Genomic DNA, 25,877 nt, shown 5'->3' with positions numbered 1-25,877 from the left:
GGTAGCTGCTACCCCTGTCCAGAGACTGTGGAGGTAAAGTGTGTGTGTGGCTCCACCTCTCTGACGGTTCCCTGTGGGAGGGAGAGGAGTACCAAGCCGCCACGCTGTAGAGAACTGTGCAGGTAACACGCACACACACACACACACACACAGGGACGACACACACAGGACGACACACACACACACACAGGACGACACACACAGGACGACACACACACACACACAGGACGACACACACACACACAGGACGACACACACAGGACACACACACACACACAGGACGACACACACACACACAGGACGACACACACAGGACGACACACACACACACACACACACACACACACACACACACACACACACACACACACACACACACAGGACGACACACACACACAGGACGACACACACACACACACACAGGACGACACACACACACACACAGGACGACACACACACACACACAGGACGACACACACACAGGACGACACACACGTTCTGAAGATATTGCCAAAAGATGCTAAACTAAATAACACCCTATTTGTGTCCAAAGTCCAGCTTCTGTGACATCATTCACAGTGTTTCTGGTATTGTCTGTTGTGACATCATTCACAGTGTTCCTGGTATTGTCTGTTGTGACATCATTCACAGTATTCCTGGTATTGTCTGTTGTGACATCATTCACAGTGTTCCTGGTGTTGTCTGTTGTGACATCATTCACAGTGTTTCTGGTATTGTCTGTTGTGACATCATTCACAGTGTTTCTGGTATTGTCTGTTGTGACATCATTCACAGTGTTCCTGGTATTGTCTGTTGTGACAAAATTGTCTGTTTTGACATCATTGTTATGTTGGGCCTCAAGTATTGGTCTTGGTCCGAAATGGACCTGGGGCTTTCCCACCCGGAACCAATATGCGTTAATAAATGTTTAACTATAGACACCCGTTCCGAACGGACCCGAGGACAACTAGACCAGTTCCGGTCCGAGTGAGGGAAGCAGCAGAAAAGTCAATTCGTAAGCTACTTTATTAACCAGACCTGATACAGCTACTTTATTAACCAGACCTGATGCAGCTACTTTATTAACCAGAGCTGATACAGCTACTTTATTAACCTGATACAGCTACTTTGTTAACCTGATACAGCTACTTTATTAACCAGACCTGATACAGATACTTTATTAACCAGACCTGATACAGCTACTTTATTAACCTGATACAGCTACTTTATTAACCAGACCTGATACAGCTACTTTATTAACCTGATACAGATACTTTATTAACCTGATACAGCTACTTTATTAACCTGATACAGCTACTTTATTAACCTGATACAGCTACTTTATTAACCTGATACAGCTACTTTATTAACCTGATACAGCTACTTTGTTAACCTGATACAGCTACTTTATTAACCTGATACAGCTACTTTATTAACCTGATACAGCTACTCTGTTAACCAGATACAGCTACTTTGTTAACCTGATACAGCTACTTTGTTAACCTGATACAGCTACTTTATTAACCTGATACAGCTAATTTATTAACCTGATACAGCTAATTTATTAACCTGATACAGCTACTTTATTAACCTGATACAGCTACTTTGTTAACCTGATACAGCTACTTTGTTAACCTGATACAGCTACTTTATTAACCTGATACAGCTACTTTATTAACCTGATACAGCTACTTTATTAACCAGACCTGATACAGCTACTTTATTAACCTGATACAGCTACTTTATTAACCAGATACAGCTACTTTATTAACCTGATACAGCTACTTTATTAACCTGATACAGCTACTTTGTTAACCTGATACAGCTACTTTGTTAACCTGATACAGCTACTTTGTTAACCTGATACAGCTACTTTGTTAACCTGATACAGCTACTTTGTTAACCTGATACAGCTACTTTATTAACCTGATACAGCTACTTTATTAACCTGATACAGCTACTTTATTAACCTGATACAGCTACTTTGTTAACCTGATACAGCTACTTTGTTAACCTGATACAGCTACTTTATTAACCTGATACAGCTACTTTATTAACCTGATACAGCTACTTTATTAACCTGATACAGCTACTTTATTAACCTGATACAGCTACTTTATTAACCAGATACAGCTACTTTATTAACCTGGTACAGCTACTTTATTAACCTGATACAGCTACTTTATTAACCTGATACAGCTACTTTGTTAACCTGATACAGCTACTTTGTTAACCTGATACAGCTACTTTGTTAACCTGATACAGCTACTTTGTTAACCTGATACAGCTACTTTGTTAACCTGATACAGCTACTCTGTTAACCTGATACAGCTACTCTGTTAACCTGATACAGCTACTTTGTTAACCTGATACAGCTACTTTATTAACCTGATACAGCTACTTTATTAACCTGATTCAGCTACTTTGTTAACCTGATACAGCTACTTTGTTAACCTGATACAGCTACTTTGTTAACCTGATACAGCTACTTTATTAACCTGATACAGCTACTTTATTAACCTGATACAGCTACTTTATTAACCTGATACATCTACTTTATTAACCTGATACAGCTACTTTATTAACCTGATACAGCTACTTTATTAACCAGACCTAATATAGCTACTTTATTAACCTGATACAGCTACTTTATTAACCTGATACAGCTACTTTATTAACCAGACCTGATACAGCTACTTTATTAACCTGATACAGCTACTTTGTTAACCTGATACAGCTACTTTGTTAACCTGATACAGCTACTTTATTAACCAGATACAGCTACCTTATTAACCAGATACAGCTACTTTGTTAACCTGATACAGCTACTTTGTTAACCTGATACAGCTACGTTGTTAACCTGATACAGCTACGTTGTTAACCTGATACAGCTACTTTATTAACCTGATACAGCTACTTTATTAACCTGATACAGCTACTTTATTAACCTGATACAGCTACTTTATTAACCTGATACAGCTACTTTATTAACCTGATACAGCTACTTTATTAACCTGATACAGCTACTTTATTAACCAGACCTGATACAGCTACTTTATTAACCTGATACAGCTACTTTATTAACAAGACCTGATACAGCTACTTTGTTAACCTGATACAGCTACTTTATTAACCTGATACAGCTACTTTATTAACCTGATACAGCTACTTTATTAACCAGACCTTATACAGCTACTTTATTAACCAGACCTGATACAGCTACTTTATTAACCAGACCTGATACAGCTACTTTATTAACCAGACCTGATACAGCTACTTTATTAACATGATACAGCTACTTTGTTAACCTGATACAGCTACTTTGTTAACCTGATACAGCTACTTTATTAACCTGATGCAGCTACTTTATTAACCTGATGCAGCTACTTTATTAACCTGATGCAGCTACTTTATTAACCTGATGCAGCTACTTTATTAACCTGATGCAGCTACTTTATTAACCTGATGCATCTACTTTATTAACCTGATACAGCTACTTTATTAACCAGACCTGATACAGCTACTTTATTTACATTTTTTACATTTTTTACATTTTAGTCATTTAGCAGACGCTCTTATCCAGAGCGACTTACAGGAGCAATTAGGGTTAAGTGCCTTGCTCAAGGGCACATTAACGTCATTTAGCAGACGCTCTTAGCCAGAGCGACTCACAAATTGGTGCGTTCACCCTATACAGCTACTTTATTAACCAGATACAGCTACTTTATTAACCTGATACAGCTACTTTATTAACCTGATACAGCTACTTTGTTAACCTGATACAGCTACTTTGTTAACCTGATACAGCTACTTTGTTAACCTGATACAGCTACTTTGTTAACCTGATACAGCTACTTTGTTAACCTGATACAGCTACTTTGTTAACCTGATACAGCTACTTTATTAACCTGATACAGCTACTTTATTAACCTGATACAGCTACTTTATTAACCTGATACAGCTACTTTGTTAACCTGATACAGCTACTTTGTTAACCTGATACAGCTACTTTATTAACCTGATACAGCTACTTTATTAACCTGATACAGCTACTTTATTAACCTGATACAGCTACTTTATTAACCAGATACAGCTACTTTATTAACCTGGTACAGCTACTTTATTAACCTGATACAGCTACTTTATTAACCTGATACAGCTACTTTGTTAACCTGATACAGCTACTTTGTTAACCTGATACAGCTACTTTGTTAACCTGATACAGCTACTTTGTTAACCTGATACAGCTACTTTGTTAACCTGATACAGCTACTTTGTTAACCTGATACAGCTACTTTGTTAACCTGATACAGCTACTCTGTTAACCTGATACAGCTACTTTGTTAACCTGATACAGCTACTTTATTAACCTGATACAGCTACTTTATTAACCTGATACAGCTACTTTATTAACCTGATACAGCTACTTTGTTAACCTGATACAGCTACTTTGTTAACCTGATACAGCTACTTTGTTAACCTGATACAGCTACTTTGTTAACCTGATACAGCTACTTTATTAACCTGATACAGCTACTTTATTAACCAGATACAGCTACTTTATTAACCTGATACGGCTACTTTATTAACCTGATACGGCTACTTTATTAACCTGATACAGCTACTTTATTAACCTGATATAGCTACTTTATTAACCTGATACAGCTACTTTATTAACCTGATACAGCTACTTTATTAACCTGATACAGCTACTTTATTAACCTGATACAGCTACTTTATTAACCAGACCTAATATAGCTACTTTATTAACCTGATACAGCTACTTTATTAACCTGATACAGCTACTTTATTAACCTGATACAGCTACTTTATTAACCTGATACAGTCTACTTTGTTAACCTGATACAGCTACTTTGTTAACCTGATACAGCTACTTTGTTAACCTGATACAGCTACTTTATTAACCAGATACAGCTACTTTGTTAACCTGATACAGCTACTTTGTTAACCTGATACAGCTACGTTGTTAACCTGATACAGCTACTTTGTTAACCTGATACAGCTACTTTATTAACCTGATACAGCTACTTTATTAACCTGATACAGCTACTTTATTAACCTGATACAGCTACTTTATTAACCTGATACAGCTACTTTATTAACCAGACCTGATACAGCTACTTTATTAACCTGATACAGCTACTTTATTAACAAGACCTGATACAGCTACTTTGTTAACCTGATACAGCTACTTTGTTAACCTGATACAGCTACTTTATTAACCTGATACAGCTACTTTATTAACCAGACCTGATACAGCTACTTTATTAACCAGACCTGATACAGCTACTTTATTAACCAGACCTGATACAGCTACTTTATTAACCAGACCTGATACAGCTACTTTATTAACCAGACCTGATACAGCTACTTTATTAACATGATACAGCTACTTTGTTAACATGATACAGCGACTTTGTTAACCTGATACAGCTACTTTATTAACCAGATACAGCTACTTTGTTAACCTGATACAGCTACTTTGTTAACCTGATACAGCTACTTTGTTAACCTGATGCAGCTACTTTATTAACCTGATGCAGCTACTTTATTAACCTGATGCAGCTACTTTATTAACCTGATGTAGCTACTTTATTAACCTGATGTAGCTACTTTATTAACCTGATGCATCTACTTTATTAACCTGATACAGCTACTTTATTACCAGACCTGATACAGCTACTTTATTAACCTGATTCAGCTACTTTATTAACCAGAGCTGATACATCGTGAGGAGAGACGCTCAAGCAGGCGGGTGAGGGTCCTAGCGGTGTGTGTACTGTGAGCGAGTGACACGGGGCGGGAGAGAGAGACAGAAACCAACCATACCAAGCCGACTCACGCTAGTAAACTAACTTCTAGCTAAGGGATGGACAACTTTGGTGGGGTGGGGTCCACAAAAAGCCTTAACTCATCATGAGGGGCCGCAGTTTCTCCTCTGCATACCCACATCCATACCACACACACACACACACACTGCAAAGAGCCAAACATTTTAGTGCCCCCCTCCCTCTTGGCAGCGGAGAGAAATATTTTAAGTTTTAGTTAATTTCTTGTAATTATAATAATTTGTCCATGCGGTGGACAGGAACATTTCCTGTTTTACAGCTAATTTCCTGCAATTCTATACATTTTGCCATAGGGTGGAGAGAAATGTTTGCAGTTATTAATATGAGACCAACAAAACCAAATGGGGCCCCCTGGCCGGTAAATCCACCATGGGGCCCCCTGGCCGGTAAATCCACCATGGGGCCCCCTGGCCGGTAAATCCACCATGGGGCCCCCTGGCCGGTAAATCCACCATGGGGCCCCCTGGCCGGTAAATCCACCATGGGGCCCCCTGGCCGGTAAATCCACCATGGGGCCCCCTGGCCGGTACATCCACCATGGGGCCCCCTGGCCGGGAAATCCACCATGGGGCCCCCTGGCCGGGAAATCCACCATGGGGCCCCCTGGCCGGGAAATCCACCATGGGGCCCCCTGGCCGGTACATCCACCGTGGGGCCCCCTGGCCGGGAAATCCACCGTGGGGCCCCCTGGCCGGTAAATCCACCGTGGGGCCCCCTGGCCGGGAAATCCACCGTGGGGCCCCCTGGCCGGGAAATCCACCATGGGGCCCCCTGGCCGGTAAATCGACCATGAAAACGGTTTAATCCGAGGGCCTTCAAAAACCGCGAGCTACCAGTTGCCCATTCCTGTTCCAGCTTTTCATAGCTAGGTTATATACCATCAGTATGATTACGTAGAACCGGTCTTGACTGCATCAAACCCAGAGAAGCCGCTGTAGCTAGTTAGCTAAATTAGCTAGCTGGCTAGCTCAGGCTAATTGAGGATGCATGCGCTTTCTCCCTGTCCTACAGTTACAAATAACAACACCTCCTTTCAGATTATTAAGTAGAAACCTACCTGTTGGCTCTTGGTCATTGTAGCATATCCTTCTCATTTAACTTTTAACAAGCTACACGCGCCACTTTACATAGGCTATTCTCGTTGAGCAGTGGCTACATGCTGTTAACCTTTATCCGTTTGAATCTATGAAGCCAAAATGATCCTGAACTGGAGATTTAAACGATTATGAAGGATCCAATTCTGGTTTATCGACCTGACCATTCGCCATCATACAGCACTAGTTCCCGACTGCGCCTCACAAAGGACAGTTTCAAATTCGTCAGTTAAGATTAGGACAGTTTCAAATTCGTCAGTTAAGATTAGGACAGTTTCAAATTCGCTAGGTAAGATTTAGAATTTAGATTACAACGTGTGCATGTTTTGTTACGTTACAGCCTTATTCTAAAATGGATTAGATGATTGTTATTCTTTTATTCTCATCAATCTACACCCCATAATGTCAAAGCAAAAACACGTACCAAAAATGATTTACAAAAATGAAATATTACATTTACATAAGGAAAATGTTTTAATTTAATCAATTTTAGAATAAGGCTGTAACGTAACAAAATGGGGAAAATGGGAAGGGGTATGAATAATCTGAATGCTCTGCACATACATACACACACTTTACATACATACATACATACATACATACATACATACATACTGTTACGAGCCGGCTCATAGCCCGTAACAAAGAGGGAGACAACACAGAGATAAAGAAATGACAAACATATTTATTAAATAAACTATATCCAAGTAACAATGGTGTGTGTAGTCAGTAGTGGAAGTGAGTAGATGCGTGGGAGCCCCAGTTATTCTGAATGGTAACATTATTAATCTACGCGACTATCAACAAACCACAAATAAGCGAGACATGGAGTAAGAGAAGACGACAACAAACCAGGGATGATGTCAGGGATGATTTGCCAACAAATTAGCCATTGTCAGGGATGATGGTCCTAGCCATTGTCAGGGATGATGGTCCTAGCCATTGTCAGGGATGATGGTCCTAGCCATTGTCAGGGATGATGGTCCTAGCCATTGTCAGGGATGATGGTCCTAGCCATTGTCAGGGATGATGGTCCTAGCCATTGTCAGGGATGATGGTCCTAGCCATTGTCAGGGATGATGGTCCTAGCCAACAAGGGAAATATTTGGAGAGGTGCCAAAATAAATGAACACAAAATGCCCCAAACCAAAAACAACAGTGTGTCTGCGTGGAGAGTCTCCTCAATGTATGGGGGAAAGGTGTATTTATCCCCGGGACACACCCGAGCCCAGAGGACCCTCCAGGCTCCGCCCACCGACATCCTATTAAGGAAAAACAAGAGCAAAGAGAGAGAATTCGATGGACAGAGTGGGAGGGTCGTCACACTACATACAAACAAACAAACAAACAAACAAACAAACAAACATAAACTCAGCAAAAAAAGAAACGTCCCCTTTTCAGGACCCTGTCTTTCAAAGAGAATTCATAAAAATCCAAATCACTTCACAGATCTTCATTGTAAAGGGTTTAAACACTGTTTCCCATGCTTGTTCAATGAACCATAAACAATTAATGAACATGCACCTGTGGAACGGTCGTTAAGACACTAACAGCTTACAGACGGTAGGCAATTAAGGTCACAGTTATGAAAACTTAGGACACTAAAGAGGCCTTTCTACTGACTGAAAAACACCAAAAGAAAGATGCCCAGGGTCCCTGCTCATCTGCGTGAACGTGCCTTAGGCATGCTGCAAGGAGGCATGAGGACTGCAGATGTGGCCAGGGCAATAAATTGCAATGTCCGTACTGTGAGACACCTAAGACAGCGCTACAGGGAGACAGGACGGACAGCTGATCGTCCTCGCAGTGGCAGACTATTTGTAACAACACCTGCACAGGATCGGTACATCCAAACATCACACCTGCGGGACAGGTACAGGATGGCAACGACAACTGCCCGAGTTACACCAGGAACGCACAATCCCTCCATCAGTGATCAGACTGTCCGCAATAGGCTGAGAGAGGCTGGACTGAGGGTAGGCCTGTTGTAGGCCTGTTGTAAGGCAGGTCCTCACCAGACATCACCGGCAACAAACCCACCGTCGCTGAACCAGACAGGACCGGCAAAAAGTGCTCTTCACTGACGAGTCGTGTTTTTGTCTCACCAGGGGTGATGGTCGGATTCGCGTTTATCGTCGAATGAATGAGCGTTACACCGAGGCCTGTACTCTGGAGCGGGATCGATTTGGAGGTGGAGGGTCCGTCATGGTCTGGGGCGGTGTGTCACAGCATCATCGGACTGAGCTTGTTGTCATTGCAGGCAATCTCAACGCTGTGCGTTACAGGGAAGACATCCTCCTCCCTCATGTGGTACCCTCCTGCAGGCTCATCCTGACATGACCCTCCAGCATGACAATGCCACCAGCCATACTGCTCATTCTGTGCGTGATTTCCTGCAAGACAGGAATGTCAGTGTTCTGCCATGGCCAGCAAAGAGCCCGGATCTCAATCCCATTGAGCACGGCTGGGACCTGTTGGATCGGAGGGTGAGGGCTAGGGACATTCCCCCCAGAAATGTCCGGGAACTTGCAGGTGCCTTGGTGGAAGAGTGGGGTAACATCTCACAGCAAGAACTGGCAAATCTGGTGCAGTCCATGAGGAGGAGATGCACTGCAGTACTTAATGCAGCTGGTGGCCACATCAGATACTGACTGTTACTTTTGGTTTTGACCCCCCGCCTTTGTTCAGGGACACATTATTTAATTTCTGTTAGTCACATGTCTGTGGAACTTGTTCAGTTTATGTGTTGGTTGTTGAATCTTATGTTCATACAAATATTTACACATGTTAAGTTTGCTGAAAATAAACGCAGTTGACAGTGAGAGGACATTTCTTTTTTTGCTGAGTTTAGATACAGTACCAGTCAAAAGTTTGGACACGCCTACTCATTCCAGGGTTTTTCTTTATTTTTACTATTTTCTACATTGTAGAATAATAGTGAAGACATCACAACTATGAAAAAACACATATGGAATCATGTAGTAACCAAAAAAAGTGTAAAAAATATGTTATATTTGAGATTCTTCAATGTAGCCACCCTTTGCCTTGATGACAACTTTGCACACTCTTGGCATTCTCTCAACCAGCTTCATGAGGTAGTCAACTGGAATGCATTTCAATTTACAGGTGTGCCTTGTTAAAAGTTAATTTGTGGAATTTCTTTCCTTCTTAATGCGTTTGAGCCAATCAGTTGTGTTGTGACAAGGTAGGGGTGGTATACAGAAGATGGCCTTATTTGGTAAAAGACCAAGTCCATATTATGGCAAGAACAGCTCAAATAAGCAAAGAGAAATGACAGTCCATCATTGCTTTAAGACATGAAGGTCAGTCAATACGGAACATTTCAAGAACTTTGAACGTTTCTTCCAAGTGCAGTCGCAAAAACCATCAAGCACTATGATGAAACTGGCTCTCATGAGGACCGCCACAGGAATGGAAGACCCAGAGTTACCTCTGCTGCAGAGGATAAGTTCATTAGTTAACTGCTCCTCAGATTGCAGCCCAAATAAATGCTTAACAGAGTTCAAGTAACAGACACATCTCAACATCAACTGTTCAGAGGGGACTGTGTGAATCAGGCCTTCATGGTTGAATTTGTGCAAAGAAACCACTACTAAAGGACACCAATAAGAAGAAGAGACTTGCTTGGGCCAAGAAACACGAGCAATGGACATTAGACCGGTGGAAATCTGTCCTTTGGTCTGATGAGTCCAAATGTGAGTTTTTTTGTTCCAACCGCCGTGTCTTTGTGAGACGCAGAGTAGGTGAACGGATGATCTCCGCATGTGTATTTCCCACCGTGAAGCATGGAGGAGGAGGTGTGATGGTGTCGGGGTGCTTTGCTTGTGACACTGTCAGTGATTTATTTAGAATTCAAGGCACACTTAACCAGCATGGCTACCACAGCATTCTGCAGCGATAAGCCATCCCATCTGGTTTGGGCTTAGTGGGACTATCATTTGTTTTTCAACAGGACAATGACCCAACACACCTCCAGGCTGTTTAAGGGCTATTTGAACAAGGAGAGTGATGGAGTGCTGCATCAGATGACCTGGCCTCTACAATCCCCCGACCTCAACCCAATTGAGATGGTTTGGGATGAGTCGGACCGCAAAGTGAAGGAAAAGCAGCCAACAAGTGCTCAGCATATGTGGGAACTCCTTCAAGACTGTTGGAAAAGCATTCCAGGTGAAGCTTGAGAGAATGCCAAGCTGTCAAGGGAAAGGGTGGCTACTTTGAAGAATATATAAAATATATTTTGATTTGTTTAAAACTTTTTTGATTACTACATGATTCCGTATGTTTTATTTCATAGTTTTGATGTCTTCGCTATTATTCTACAACGTAGAAAATAGTAAAAAAATAAAGAAAAACCCTTGAATGAGTAGGTGTGTCCAAACTTTTGACTGGTTCTGTACATAAAGGTGTTCGGCAGGGGTTGATACTAAGACTTGTTCTTTTCACTATTTATATAAATGCTATTCGTCAATCTGTTACATTTTTAAAATGTAATCTATATGCGGATGATACCATTATGTACGCAATTTCCCCGACTGCTGTCCTGGCTGTGACAAGGCTACAGTACCCCATAATGACTAAGCAAAAACAGGTTTTTAAAATTTTTTGCAAATGTAAAAAACTTTTAAATATTACATTAGTATTCAGATCCCTTTACTCAGTACTTTGTTGAAGGACCTTTGGCAGCGATTACAGCCTCGAGTCTTCTTGGGTATGATGCTACAAGCTTGGCACACCTGAATTTGGTGAGTTTCTCTCACTCCTCTCTGCAGATCCTCTCAAGCTTTGTCAGGTTGGATGGGGAGCGTCGCTGCACAGCTATTTTCATGTCTCTACAGAGATGTTCGATCTGGTTCAAGTCCAGGCTCTGGCTGGGCCACTCAAGGACATTCAGAGACTTGTCCCAAAGCCACTCCTGCGTTGTCTTGGCTGTGTGCTTAGGGTCGTTGTCCTGTTGGAAGGTGAACCTTCACCCCAGTCTGAGGTCCTGAGCACTCTGGAGCAGGTTTTCATCAAGAATCTCTCTGTACTTTGCTCCATTCATCTTTCCCTCGGTCCTGACTAGTCTCCCAGTCCCTGCCGCTGAAAAACATCCCCACAGCATGATGCTGCCACCACCATGCTTCACCGTAGGGATAGTGCCAGGTTTCCTCCAGACGTGACGCTTGGCATTCAGGCCAAAGAGTTCAATCTTGGTTTTGTCAGACCAGAGAATCTTGTTTCTCATGGTCTGAGAGTCCTTTAGGTGCCTTTTGGCAAACTCCAAGTGGGCTGTCATGTGCCTTTTACTGAGGAGTGGCTTCCGTCTGGCCACTCTACCATAAAGGCCTGATTGGTGGAGTGCTGCAGAGATGGTTGTCCTTCTGGAAGGTTCTCCACAGAGAAACTCTGGTGCTCTGTCAGTGACCATTGGGTTCTTGGTCACCTCCCTGACCAAGGCCCTTCTCCCCCAATTGCTCAGTTTGGCCGGGCGGCCGAGACCTTGCAAAGCTGTCATCAAGGCAAAGGGTGCCACATTTTGATTTAACACTTTTTTGGTTACTACATGATTCCATATGTGTTATTTCATAGTTTTGATGTCTTCACTTTTATTCTACAGTGTAGAAAATAGTAAAAATAAAGAAAAACCCTTGAATGAGAAAGTGTGTCCAAACTTTTGACTGGTACTTTGTGTGTATATATATATATATACACACACTACACACTTTGTGATATATTGGTTGTGATTTCCATTGTTGTATTTGTTTTGAGATATTATCATCCCTCCCCCCTCCCAGGTCTCCCCCATCCTGCCACCACCCCAGCAGAGAGACCCATCGCTGCCATCCTGGTCCCTGCCCTCCCTGTCACCAGGCCTGTCTGCTGACTCTGCCACGATGCCAACACCTCTGTCCCCAACCCTGCCATGACCAAGTTATGGTGAAGACCAGCGACAGGGTGAGTCTTGCTGCCAGGACAGTTTCAGATTGGTAGCGTTCCAGATTGCAGGTCATCAACTCTGCTGTATCATATGAGCGTTGTGAGATCTGTCAGGAGACTGCTAGTCAGCCATATGTTATTCATAGATGCTATAGCAGAGATAAAAAAATACCAGATACAGATCTGAGTCATATTGGCCTGTTTCCCTGATCTCTCTCTCTCTAGTTCATCAGTCTAGTTCATCAGTCTAGTTCATCAGTCTAGTTCATCAGTCTAGTTCATCAGTCTAGTTCATCAGTCTAGTTCATCAGTCTAGTTCATCAGTCTAGTTCATCAGTCTAGTTCATCAGTCTAGTTCATCAGTCTAGTTCATCAGTCTAGTTCGTCAGTCTAGTTTGTCAGTCTAGTTCGTCAGTCTAGTTCGTCAGTCTAGTTTGTCAGTCTAGTTTGTCAGTCTAGTTCGTCAGTCTAGTTCGTCGAGTCTAGTTCGTCAGTCCTAGTTCGGTCAGTCTAGTTCGTCAGTCTAGTTCGTCAGTCTAGTTCGTCAGTCTAGTTCGTCAGTCTAGTTCAGTCAGTCTAGTTTGTCAGTCTAGTTTGTCAGTCTAGTTCGGTCAGTCTAGTTCATCAGTCTAGTTTGTCAGTCTAGTTTGTCAGTCTAGTTCGCCAGTCTAGTTCGTCAGTCTAGTTAGTCGGTCCCTAGTTAGTCAGTCTAGTTCGTCAGTCTAGTTTGTCAGTCTAGTTCATCAGTCTAGTTCGTCAGTCTAGTTCATCAGTCTAGTTCGTCAGTCTAGTTCGTCAGTCTAGTTCATCAGTCTAGTTTGTCAGTCTAGTTCGTCAGTCTAGTTCATCAGTCTAGTTTGTCAGTCTAGTTCGTCAGTCTAGTTCGTCAGTCTAGTTCGTCAGTCTAGTTCGTCAGTCTAGTTTGTCAGTCTAGTTTGTCAGTCTAGTTTGTCAGTCTAGTTCGTCAGTCTAGTTCATCAGTCTAGTTCGTCAGTCTAGTTCGCCAGTCTAGTTCGTCAGTCTAGTTCATCAGTCTAGTTTGCTCAGTCTAGTTCGTCAGTCTAGTTCGTCAGTCTAGTTCGTCAGTCTAGTTCGTCAGTCTAGTTCGTCAGTCTAGTTCGTCAGTCTAGTTCGTCAGTCTAGTTCGTCAGTCTAGTTCGTCAGTCTAGTTCATCAGTCTAGTTTGTCAGTCTAGTTCGTCAGTCTAGTTCATCAGTCTAGTTTGTCAGTCTAGTTCGTCAGTCTAGTTCGTCAGTCTAGTTCGTCAGTCTAGTTCGTCAGTCTAGTTCGTCAGTCTAGTTTGTCAGTCTAGTTCATCAGTCTAGTTCATCAGTCTAGTTCATCAGTCTAGTTCATCAGTCTAGTTCGTCAGTCTAGTTCATCAGTCTAGTTCATCAGTCTAGTTCATCAGTCTAGTTCGTCAGTCTAGTTTGTCAGTCTAGTTCGTCAGTCTAGTTCGTCAGTCTAGTTTGTCAGTCTAGTTTGTCAGTCTAGTTCGTCCGGTCTAGTTCTCAGTCTAGTTCGATCAGTTCTAGTTCGTCAGTCTAGTTCGTCAGTCTAGTTCGTCAGTCTAGTTCGTCAGTCTAGTTCGTCAGTCTAGTTCGTCAGTCTAGTTCGTCAGTCTAGTTCGTCAGTCTAGTTCGTCAGTCTAGTTCGTCAGTCTAGTTTGTCAGTCTAGTTTGTCAGTCTAGTTTGTCAGTCTAGTTCGTCAGTCTAGTTCATCAGTCTAGTTCGTCAGTCTAGTTCGTCAGTCTAGTTTGTCAGTCTAGTTTGTCAGTCTAGTTTGTCAGTCTAGTTCGTCAGTCTAGTTCGTCAGTCTAGTTTGTCAGTCTAGTTTGTCAGTCTAGTTCGTCAGTCTAGTTCATCAGTCTAGTTTGTCAGTCTAGTTCGTCAGTCTAGTTCATCAGTCTAGTTCATCAGTCTAGTTTGTCAGTCTAGTTCGTCAGTCTAGTTCATCAGTCTAGTTCATCAGTCTAGTTCGTCAGTCTAGTTCGTCAGTCTAGTTCATCAGTCTAGTTCGTCAGTCTAGTTCGTCAGTCTAGTTCGTCAGTCTAGTTCGTCAGTCTAGTTCGTCAGTCTAGTTCGTCAGTCATTGTGTTTGGCTGGCTTTGTGGTTATTTTTGATTATTTATGTAACATCCCAAATGGCACCATATTTTCTAAAATAGTGCTCTATATATAATAGGGTGCTAGTTGTGTTAGGGCACAGCCTTAGTGTTGTGACTATATCATTTAGTTCTATAAGGGCTGATTCAGAATGTTTATACTAGACTCCTACATCCCTCCCTGTGTGTTGTTTTGCAGGTCCTAGCAGGTCCATGGGAGCAGTCGTCAGAACCAGCGTTTGTCCGTAAAGCTCTCCCCTGCCCACCCTGTGTGGTCCCTATACCCACGTATGTCACACACACACACACACACACACACACACACACACACACACACACAGTCACAGACACACACTCACAGACACACACACACCATAACAAAGCTAACTGTTTCTACCATGTGGTGTCCAGACCACTGCAGTAGGCAGCCAAGTTAGTTGATGTGAAAGCAAACACTCAACTAGTAACTGGTGTGGTGTGTGTGTTGTGGGGTGGTGTAGCTCCAAAACACACCATTCTTTCATTGGCAACACACTGATCTGTGTGTCACTGTGCCACGTGCGGGGGGTCACGCTGGTGTGGGTATGATCCTAGACTGCGTCACTGCAGAGAGAGAGAGAGAGAAAATCACAGTCTACTTGAACAGAGCAATACTCAATCTTGAGGCATCAAAGCCAAAGGAACTGAATAATATTAAGAAATGCTATAGCTGGAAGGAAAGTAGTGTCGAAACCTACCAAAAAACAATTAGGCAACAACAAATTCAATCCCCTTTAGACAACTTCCTGGACAAAATAATAATGAAGGTGTAAATTTGGCAGTAGAAAACCTAAACAGTATATTTGACATCAGCTTCCCTATCAAATCTAAAAACCTCTAACAGAAAACCGAAGAAAATTAACAACCATGACAAATGGTTTGATAAAGAATGCAAAAACCTAAAAGAAATTGAGAAACCTATCTAACCAAAAACATAGAGACCCAGAAAACCTGAGCCTTCACTATGGTGAATCACTAAAACAATACAGAAATACACTATGGAAAAGAAGGAACAGCATGTCAGAAATCAGCTCAATGTAATTGAAGAATCCATAGACTCTAACCACTTCTGGGAAAATTGGAAAACACTAAACAAACAACACGAAAAGTTATCTATCCAAAACGGAGATGTATGGGTAAACCACTTCTATCTTTTTGGCCCTATAACAAAGAACAAACAGCAAAAACATATACATGATCAAATACAAATCTTAGAATCAACTATTAAAGACTACCAGAACCCACTGGATTCTCCAATTACATTGAATGAACTACAGAACAAAATACAAACCCTCCAACCCAAAAAGGCCTGTGGTGTTGATGGTATCCTAAATGAAATGATAAAATATACAGACCACAAATTTCAATTAGCTATACTTAAACTCTTTAACATCATCCTTAGCTCTGGCATCTTCCCCGATATTTGGAACCAAGGACTGATCACCCCAATCCACAAAAGTGGAGAAAAATTTGACCGCAATAACTACCGTGGGATATGCATCAACAGCAATATTGGGAAAATCCTCTGCATTATCATTAACAGCAGACTTATACATTTCCTCAGTGAAAACAATGTACTGAGCAAATGTCAAATTGGCTTTTTACCAAATTACCGTACGACAGACCACGTATTCACCCTAACTGACAAACAAACAAACCAAAACAAAGGCAAAGTCTTCTCATGCTTTGTTGATTTCAAAAAAGCTTTTGACTCAATTTGGCATGAGGGTCTGCTATACAAATTGATGGAAAGTGGTGTTGGGGGAAAAACATACGACATTGTAAAATCCATGTACACAAACAACAAGTGTGTGGTAAAAATTGGCAAAAAACACACATTTCTTTCCACAGGGTCGTGGGGTGAGACAGGGATGCAGTTTAAGCCTCAACCTCTTCAACATATATATCAATGAATTGGCGAGGGCACTAGAACAGTCTGCAGCACCCGGCCTCACCCTGCTAGAATCTGAAGTCAAATGTCTTCTGTTTGCTGATTGTTACGAACCCCGTGGCTTTAAACGTCTAGGGTGGGACCCGTAACATAATTCATGCAAATTAGAAGCGTGACATGGAACAGTGAGAACAAAAACTATACGACAACCATAAACCGTCAAAACATAAAAGGTTTATTGCTGAACACACGGTAAAGGTTTGGGAAAAGGGCTGAGCAGGACCCAAGAAATGAAACAATAGTGTAAAACACCCCTAAACTGATCTTGCCTGCCTCAAGAACCGCTAAGCTACTGCTAATCATACAAATATTACAGTGGGTGGTCTGCTCAGGTCTAACTAGTGTTTTTAGACAGTTTTCTTCCTACGGGTAATGTATGCCCAAGGGCAACTTGCTTAAATTCCCCTTTTCCCAGAAACACACAACAAAGTTACCAAACAGAGTAACCAGCAAATGAGTGAGTACACAAAACACAGGACACCACAGTATCCATACTCACATACGGAAAATAGTCTCTCTCTACAAACACAACTGACTGGCTTTTAAACAATGGGATGTGTGATTGAAAAACCAGAAACAGGTGGTGCAATGCAGAGGAATGTCCACTGATTGGTCCACCTCAGCAATCAGCAGACACCCCAACGACCACCAATCAGGAACATACAGGACAGAAGGAGACGAAAAAGACACAGGATACCTGTATCCGTAACACTGATGATTTGGTGCTTCTGTCCCCAACCAAGGAGGGCCTACAGCAGCACCTAGATCTTCTGCACAGATTCTGTCAGACCTGGGCCCTGACAGTAAATCTCAGTAAGACAAAAATAATGGTGTTCCAAAAAAGGTCCAGTTGCCAGGACCACAAATACAAATTCCATCTAGACACCGTTGCCCTAGAGCACACAAAAACTATACATACCTCGGCCTAAACATCAGTGCCACAGGTAACTTCCACAAAGCTGTGAACGATCTGAGAGACAAGGCAAAGAAGGGCCTTCTATGCCATCAAAAGGAACATAAAATCTGACACATACCAATTAGGATCTGGCTAAAAATACTTGAATCAGTTATAGAACGAGGTTGCCCTTTATGGTTGTGAGGTCTGGGGTCCGCTCACCAACCAATAATTCACAAAATGGGACAAACACCAAATTGAGACACTGCATGCAGAATTCTGCTAAAATATCCTCTGTGTACAACGTAAAACACCAAATAATGCATGCAGAGCAGAATTAGGCCCGATACCCGCTAATGATCAAAATACAGAAAAGAGCCGTTAAATTCTACAACCACCTAAAAGGAAGTGATTCCCAAACCTTCCATAACAAAGCCATCACCTACAGAGAGATTAACTTGGAGAAGAGTCCCCTAAGCAAGCTGGTCCTGGGGCTCTGTTCACAAACACAAACAGACCCCACAGAGCCCCAGGACAGCAACACAATTAGACCCAACCAATTCATGAGAAAATAAAAAGAGAATTACTTTACACATTGGAAAGAATAAACCAATAAACAGAGCAAACTAGAATGCTATTTGGCCCTAAACAGAGAGTACACAGTGGCAGAATACCTGACCACTGTGACTGACCCAAACTTAAGGAAAGCTTTGACTATGTACAGACTCAGTGAGCATAGCCTTGCTATTGAGAGAGGCCGCCGTAGGCAGACCTGGCTCTCAAGAGAAGACAGGCTATGTGCACACTGCCCACAAAATGAGGTGGAAACTGAGCTGCACTTCCTAACCTCCTGCCAAATGTATGACCATATTAGAGACACATATTTCCCTCAGATTACAGCGATCCACAAAGAATTAGAAAACAAACCCAATTTTGATAAACTCCCATATCTACTGGGTGAAATACCACAGTGTGCCATCACAGCAGCAAGATTTGTGACCTGTTGCCACAAGAAAAGGGCAACCAGTGAAGAACAAACACCACTGTAAATACAACCCATATTTATGTTGATTTATTTTCCCATTTGTACTTTAACTATTTGCACATTGTTACAACACTGTATATATACATAATATGACATTTGAAATGTCTTTATTCTTTTGGAACTTCTGAGTGTAATGTTTACTGTTAATATTTATTGGTTATTTCACTTTTGTTTATTATCTTTTTCACTTGCTTTGGCAATGTTAACACACGTTTCCCATGCCAATAAAGCCCTTAAATTGAATTTGAATTGAGAGGAGAGACTGAACTCGTTTTTCCTCTCTGTGCAGGGCCTGTCTTGGAGAGCATGAGGTAATGAAACTTACTTTCCACATCTCTCACTGTCTCTCTCCCTCTCCCCTCACTGTCTCTCTCCCTCTCCCCTCACTGTCTCTCTCCCTCTCCCCTCACTGTCTCTCTCCATCTCTCTCTCTCGCCCCTCACTCTCTCTCGCCTCTCACTCTCTCTCCCTTCACTCTCTCTCTCTCTCCCCCTCTCCCCTCAATGTCTCTCTCCATCTCCCCTCTCCCCTCACTGTGTCTCTCTCATCTCTCCCTCTCCCCTCACCGTGTCTCCCTCCCTCCCCTCACCGTGTCTCCCTCCCCTCACCGTGTCTCCCTCCCTCCCTCCCCTCACCGTGTCTCCCTCCCTCCCTCCCTCCCTCCATCTCTCCGGTGATAACCTAAAGGTTGTCAGACCAGCAGAAGTCTTGTTTGTTTTTCCCATTCCTCCTTCACTCCTTTCCTCATTTCTAAATGTCATGTCATCCCTCTTTCTAGCTTTCTCTCTCTCTGACCTTTCAACCAATGGGAGCGTAGCAAAACAAACAGGAAGAACATTAACAGAGTGTTCTTGTGAAAACATGGGAGAGAGAGGGAGGGGGAGAGAGAGGGGGAGAGGGAGTGTGGGAGGGAGGGAGAGAGAGAGAGGGTGGGAGTGTGGGAGGGAGGGAGGAGGGGGAGGGAGGGAGGGAGTGTGGGGGAGGGAGGGAGTGTGGGGGAGAGGGGGAGGGAGGGAGGAGGGAGAGAGAGAGAGAGAGAGAGAGAGAGAGAGAGAGAGAGAGAGAGAGAGAGAGAGAGAGAGAGAGAGAGAGAGAGAGAGAGAGAGAGAGAGAGAGAGAGAGAGAGAGAGAGAGAGAGAGAGAGAGAGAGAGAGAGAGAGAGGAGAGAGAGAGAGAGAGAGAGAGAGAGAGAGAGAGAGAGAGAGAGAGAGAGAGAGAGAGAGAGAGAGAGAGAGAGAGAGAGAGAGAGAGAGAGAGAGAGAGAGAGAGAGAGAGAGAGAGAGAGAGAGAGAGAATCAATGTCACATGTTCAGGATGTTGTTACTCCTCAACTTATAGCATTAACAATAAAAACATAGGCCCTGTTTTTCTCTTTCTCTTCTGTTTCTCTCTCCCCCTCCCCCCATCCCTCTCTCCCCCTCCCTCCCTCCCTCTGTCCGTCTCTATCTCAAGGTTATCTGTTCTGATCTCTAATACACTCTTCTCATTTATCCCATTTAGACTGCTTTAGTATTCACTACACACACACACACACACACACTCCCCCTTCTTTAGTAGGGACACAGACAAAAAGCAAACTCATGTTCACCTTCAGAGCTCTCTGTTCTGCTCTGTTCTGCTCTGTTCTGCTCTGTGATGCTCTGTTCTGTTCTGTTCTGTCTTCTGTCTGTTGTATTGGAATGGGGGTATTTCTCAATTGCCTTCTCCGGCCGTTGTATTGGGCAGTTCAATTATAAGAAATGTCTCAGTCCCTGGAGCAAAAACGTTGTGGTATCCAGGAGCACGAGTACAGGACACCAATAAGCTGCTCCCAAACATTTTAAACCAGCATCAGGAAATCATAGTTAATGTGGGATTCAATGACATTATGAAGGGCAGCTCAGAAGATGGATTTTAAAGAACTGATTGGGTCTCTACTTGACACCAACAAACGCCCCATAATATCTGGCCCTCTGCCCTCCCCATAATATCTGGCCCTCTGCCCCAAACGCCCCATAATATCTGGCCCTCTGCCCCCCCTAAATCGTGGCATTGAATGGTCCAGCAGACTTTTAGCCCTCCATAACTGGCTACGAGACTATTGCAGCTCTGTAGGTGTAACATTTATTGACAATTTCGATACCTTCTGGAAACAAAGCTCGTCTTATAAGGAGGATGGGATCCACCCAAATCATTTGGGTTTCTGGATCCTTTCACAGCATTATAAGGCTGCGTGAAGACAATGACTTATCAATGACCCAAGCCCAGCTCAGCTAATCCCTACCATTGTGTCGCTGAGTTATCATAATGCTTCAGCAAATGTACATTATACCAGGGGCGTTGGTAGACACAATGTAAGTAACCTAATTTATGTTCCTCTAACTGCCCTGAATGCCTCTGCTGATCCTACAGCTATTGTATGCAGTAATCATGTGCCTATGAACCAAAGTAATACTGTTAGCACTGAGGTGGTGTGCCCAAGTAGGACTTCCACTGTGTGCAGCTACCCCTGCACTAACATGATAATATCTACTGCTGCTAAGCTTCCCAGTAAAGCAATAAAAACAAGTAAGCATCCCAGAAGAAAAGTGCTCAAAATAGCCCACGTTGTAGCTTAAGAAACAAAGTTCATGAAATTCAATAATTTGCTAGTAACAGATGACATTCATATTCTGACTATCTCTGAAACTCACTTAGATAATACCTTTGAGGATACAGTGGTAGCAATAGAAGGTTATAACATTTACAGAAAATATAGAAATGCCAACGGTGGAGGTGTTGCTGTTTATATTCAGAACCTTAGAGAGGATCTCATGTTAAATACTGTTGAAGTGATATGGCTACAGGTTCATCTGCCTCACCTAAAGCCCATTCTGGTGGGAAGCTGCTATAGACCACCAAGTGCTAACAGTCAGTATCTGGATAATATGTGTTAAATGCTTGATAATGTATGTGATATCAACAGAGAGGTATACTTTCTGGGTGATTTTAAATATTGACTGGCTTTCATCAGGCTGCCCACTCAAGAAAAAGCTTCTAACTGTAACCAGTGCCTGCAACCTGGTTCAGGTTATCAGTCAACCTGGTTCAGGTTATCAGTCAACCTGGTTCAGGTTATCAGTCAACCTGGTTCAGGTTATCAGTCAACCTACCAGGGTAGTTAGTACTAAAGTGTCCCGTCAGATCCAGAGAGAGGGAAAGGAGCCGAACTCGATGACGAAGCCACTGCTGGAGTCAGCGTAGTTGGAGTCAGCACCGCCGTCCCAGACCCAGGCAGTCCCATACACAGGCAGTCCCAGACACAGGCAGTCCCAGACACAGGCAGTCCCAGACCCAGGCAGCCCCAGACCCAGGCAGCCCCAGACCCAGGCAGTCCCAGACGCAGGCAGTCCCAGACGCAGGCAGTCCCAGACGCAGGCAGTCCCAGACGCAGGCAGTCCCAGACGCAGGCAGTCCCAGACGCAGGCAGTCCCAGACGCAGGCAGTCCCAGGTAAAGCGGACTCCATTGCAACCTAGCTAGCTAGCCTTCTACAGCGCTGGAAACGTTCGTTAGCTATTCCAGGTAAAGCGGACTCCATTGCAACCTAGCTAGCTAGCCTTCTACAGCGCTGGAAACGTTCGTTAGCTATTCCAGGTAAAGCGGACTCCATTGCAACCTGGCTTGCTAGCCTTCTACAGCGCTGGAAACGTTCGTTAGCTATTCCAGGTAAAGCGGACTCCATTGCAACCTGGCTAGCTAGCCTTCTACAGCGCTGGAAACGTTCGTTAGCTATTCCAGGTAAAGCGGACTCCATTGCAACCTAGCTAGCTAGCCTTCTACAGCGCTGGAAACGTTCGTTAGCTATTCCAGGTAAAGCGGACTCCATTGCAACCTAGCTAGCTAGCTAGCTGGCTAGTTGGTAGCAGGTGTTGACAAAAGTATCCGAGCTCTTGAGTTCTGAAGTTTTCGGCATCGAGTCTCCCGTCAGCAGCTGGCGGAGGATTACAAGAAACACAATAAAAAAAAATAACTCACACACACACTGGAAAAAAGCACTTTCCTTTAGCTTGGGCTATTGCGAGCATTGTACGAGTTCCCTTACGTAGTCTGGCTCGCTGTGTTTGGGGGGCGTTGCCACAGAGCTGTGCAAAGCTGTTGATGAGAGGAGAGCAGAGGACCAACAGGACAGTAACAGGCCTCTGTATATTGTGTGTGAGGGTTGTCATGGTACCAGTATGTTCCAAAGCAGACTAATCTCTTTGGTTCTTTAAAACCTAGTGTATGAAACATAGTGTGATATACTGTAGCTTGGAAAACAAACAGGATTCTGGGTGACAATATAAGGCTGCTTGTTTCTAAAATTAGGACTGTTTTCCTCAGGAAATTTAGACTGCTTCGTGTTACCATGATACCTCAGCAAGCACAGCACTTACACAAATGACTGATGATTGGCTGAGAGAAATTGATGATAAACAGATTGTGGGGGCTGTTTTGTTAGACTTCAGTGTTGGCTTTTGACATTATCGATCATAGTCTGTTGCTGGAAAAACGTATGTGTTATGGCTTTACACCCCCTGCTATATTGTGGTTAAAGAGTTACCTGTCTAAGAGAACACAGAGGGTGTTCTTTAATGGAAGCCTCAAACATAATCCAGGTAGAATCAGGAATTCCCCAGGGCAGCTGTCTAGGCCCCTTACTATTTTCAATCTTTACTAATGACATGCCACTGGCCTTGAGTAAAGCCAGTGTGTCTATGTATGCGGATGACTCAACACTATACACATCAGCTAATACAGCGACTGAAATGACTGCAACACTTAACAAAGAGTTGCAGTTCGTTTCAGAATGGGCGGCAAGGAATAAGTTAGTCCTAAATATTTCTAAAACTTAAAGCATTGTATTTGGGACAAATCATTCACTAAACCCTAAACCTCAACTAAATCTTGTAATAAATAATGTGAGGAGACTAAACTGCTTGGAGTAACCCTGGATAGTAAACTGTCATGGTCAAAATGTATTGATACAACAGGAGCTAAGATGGGGAGAGGTCTGTCCATAATAAAGAGCTGCTCTACTTTCTTAACAACACTATCAACAAGGCAGGTCCTACAGGCTCTAGTTTTGTTGTACCTGGACAACTGTTCAGTCGTGTGGTCAGGTGCCACAAAGACGGACTTAGGAAAATTAAGAGGGACTTAGGAAAATTACAATTGGCTCAGAACAGGGCAGCACGGCTGGCAGCTCATTTCAAATCAAATCAAATCAAATCAAATTTTATTGGTCACATGCACGAATACAACAGGTGCAGACATTACAGTGAAATGCTTACTTACAGCCCTTAACCAACAGTGCATTTATTTTTAAACAAAAAGTAAGAATAAAACAACAACAAAAAAGTGTTGAGAAAAAAAGAGCAAGAAGTAAAAAATAAAGTGACAGTAGGGGAGGCTATATATACAATAGAATAAAGTGACAGTAGGGAGGCTATATATACAGGGGGTACCGTTGCATAGTCAATGTGCGGGGGCACCGGCTAGTTGGAGGTAATATGTACATGTGGGGTAGAGTTAAAGTGACTATGCATAAATACTTAACAGAGTAGCAGCAGCGTAAAAGGGATGGGGTGGGGGCAGTGCAAATAGTCCGGGTAGCCATGATTAGCTGTTCAGGAGTCTTATGGCTTGGGGGTAGAAGCTGTTGAGAAGTCTTTTGGACCTAGACTTGGCACTCCGGTACCGCTTGCCGTGCGGTAGCAGAGAGAACAGTCTATGACTAGGGTGACTGGAGTCTTTGACAATTTTGAGGGCCTTCTCTGACAACCGCCTGGTATAGAGGTCCTGGATGGCAGGGAGCTTTGCCCCAGTGATGTACTGGGCCGTACGCACTACCCTCTGTAGTGCCTTGCGGTCAGAGGCCAAGCAGTTGCCATACCAGGCGGTGATGCAACCAGTCAGGATGCTCTCGATGGTGCAGCTGTAGAATTTTTGAGGATCTGAGGACCCATGCCAAATCTTTTTAGTCTCCTGAGGGGAATAGGCTTTGTCGTGCCCTCTTCACGACTGTCTTGGTGTGTTTGGACCATGATAGTTCGTTGGTGATGTGGACACCAAGGAACTTGAAGCTCTCAACCTGTTCCACTACAGCCCCGTCGATGAGAATGGGGGCGTGCTCAGTCCTCTTTTTTTCCTGTAGTCCACAATCATCTCCTTTGTCTTGGTCACGTTGAGGGGAGAGGTTGTTGTCCTGGCACACCACACGGCCAGATCTCTGACCTCTCTCATTTAATCCCTACCATAAGGTGCACAGAGGTCTGTTTAAACTACTAGCACACAGCTCGGACACCCATGCATACCCCACAAGACATGCCACCAGAGGTCTCTTCACAGTCCCCAAGTCCAGAACAGACTATGGGAGGTGCACAGTACTACACAGAACCATGACTACATGGAACTCTATTCCACATCAGGTAACTGATGCAAGCAGTAGAATCAGATTTAAAAAACAGATAAAAATACACCTTATGGAACAGTGGGGACTGAAGAGACACACACATACAGGCACAGACACACACTCCACACACACGTACACATGGATGTTATATTGTAGATATGTGGTAGTGGAGTAGTGGCCTGAGGGAACAAACTAAATGTGTTGTGAAAAGTGTTATGAAATGTAATATCATGTAATATCTTAAATTGTATAACTGCCTTAATGTTGCTGGACCCCAGGAAGAGTAGCTGCTGCCTTGGCAGGAACTAATGGGGATCCATAATAAACCCCAGGAAGAGTAGCTGCTGCCTTGGCAGGAACTAATGGGGATCCATAATAAACCCCAGGAAGAGTAGCTGCTGCCTTGGCAGGAACTAATGGGGATCCATAATAAACCCCCAGGAAGAGTAGCTGCTGCCTTGGCAGGAACTAATGGGGATCCATAATAAACCCCCAGGAAGAGTAGCTGCTGCCTTGGCAGGAACTAATGG

General features: G+C 43.2%; 1 protein-coding gene across 1 annotated transcript in view; it reads left to right on the top strand.

The window, feature by feature from the left end:
* LOC121559196 (NF-X1-type zinc finger protein NFXL1-like) overlaps window positions 1-22,406 on the top strand; it is a gene marked incomplete at its 3' end in the record, with an annotated part of 53,343 nt that extends 30,937 nt beyond the window's left edge. The window contains exons 13-17 of the mRNA XM_045219812.1: window positions 2-122; window positions 12,760-12,919; window positions 15,206-15,294; window positions 19,226-19,323; window positions 22,237-22,406. Of these exons, the coding sequence (XP_045075747.1) occupies window positions 2-122; window positions 12,760-12,919; window positions 15,206-15,294; window positions 19,226-19,323; window positions 22,237-22,406 (638 nt within the window). The remainder of the gene's footprint in view (window position 1; window positions 123-12,759; window positions 12,920-15,205; window positions 15,295-19,225; window positions 19,324-22,236) is intronic.
* Window positions 22,407-25,877: the final 3,471 nt, after the last annotated feature.

This window comes from Coregonus clupeaformis, unplaced genomic scaffold, assembly GCF_020615455.1.
Source record: "Coregonus clupeaformis isolate EN_2021a unplaced genomic scaffold, ASM2061545v1 scaf2768, whole genome shotgun sequence".
Taxonomy (NCBI): Eukaryota; Metazoa; Chordata; class Actinopteri; order Salmoniformes; family Salmonidae; genus Coregonus; species Coregonus clupeaformis.
Note: the sequence above shows the minus strand (reverse complement) of the source record. Positions and strands in the feature narration are given on the sequence as shown.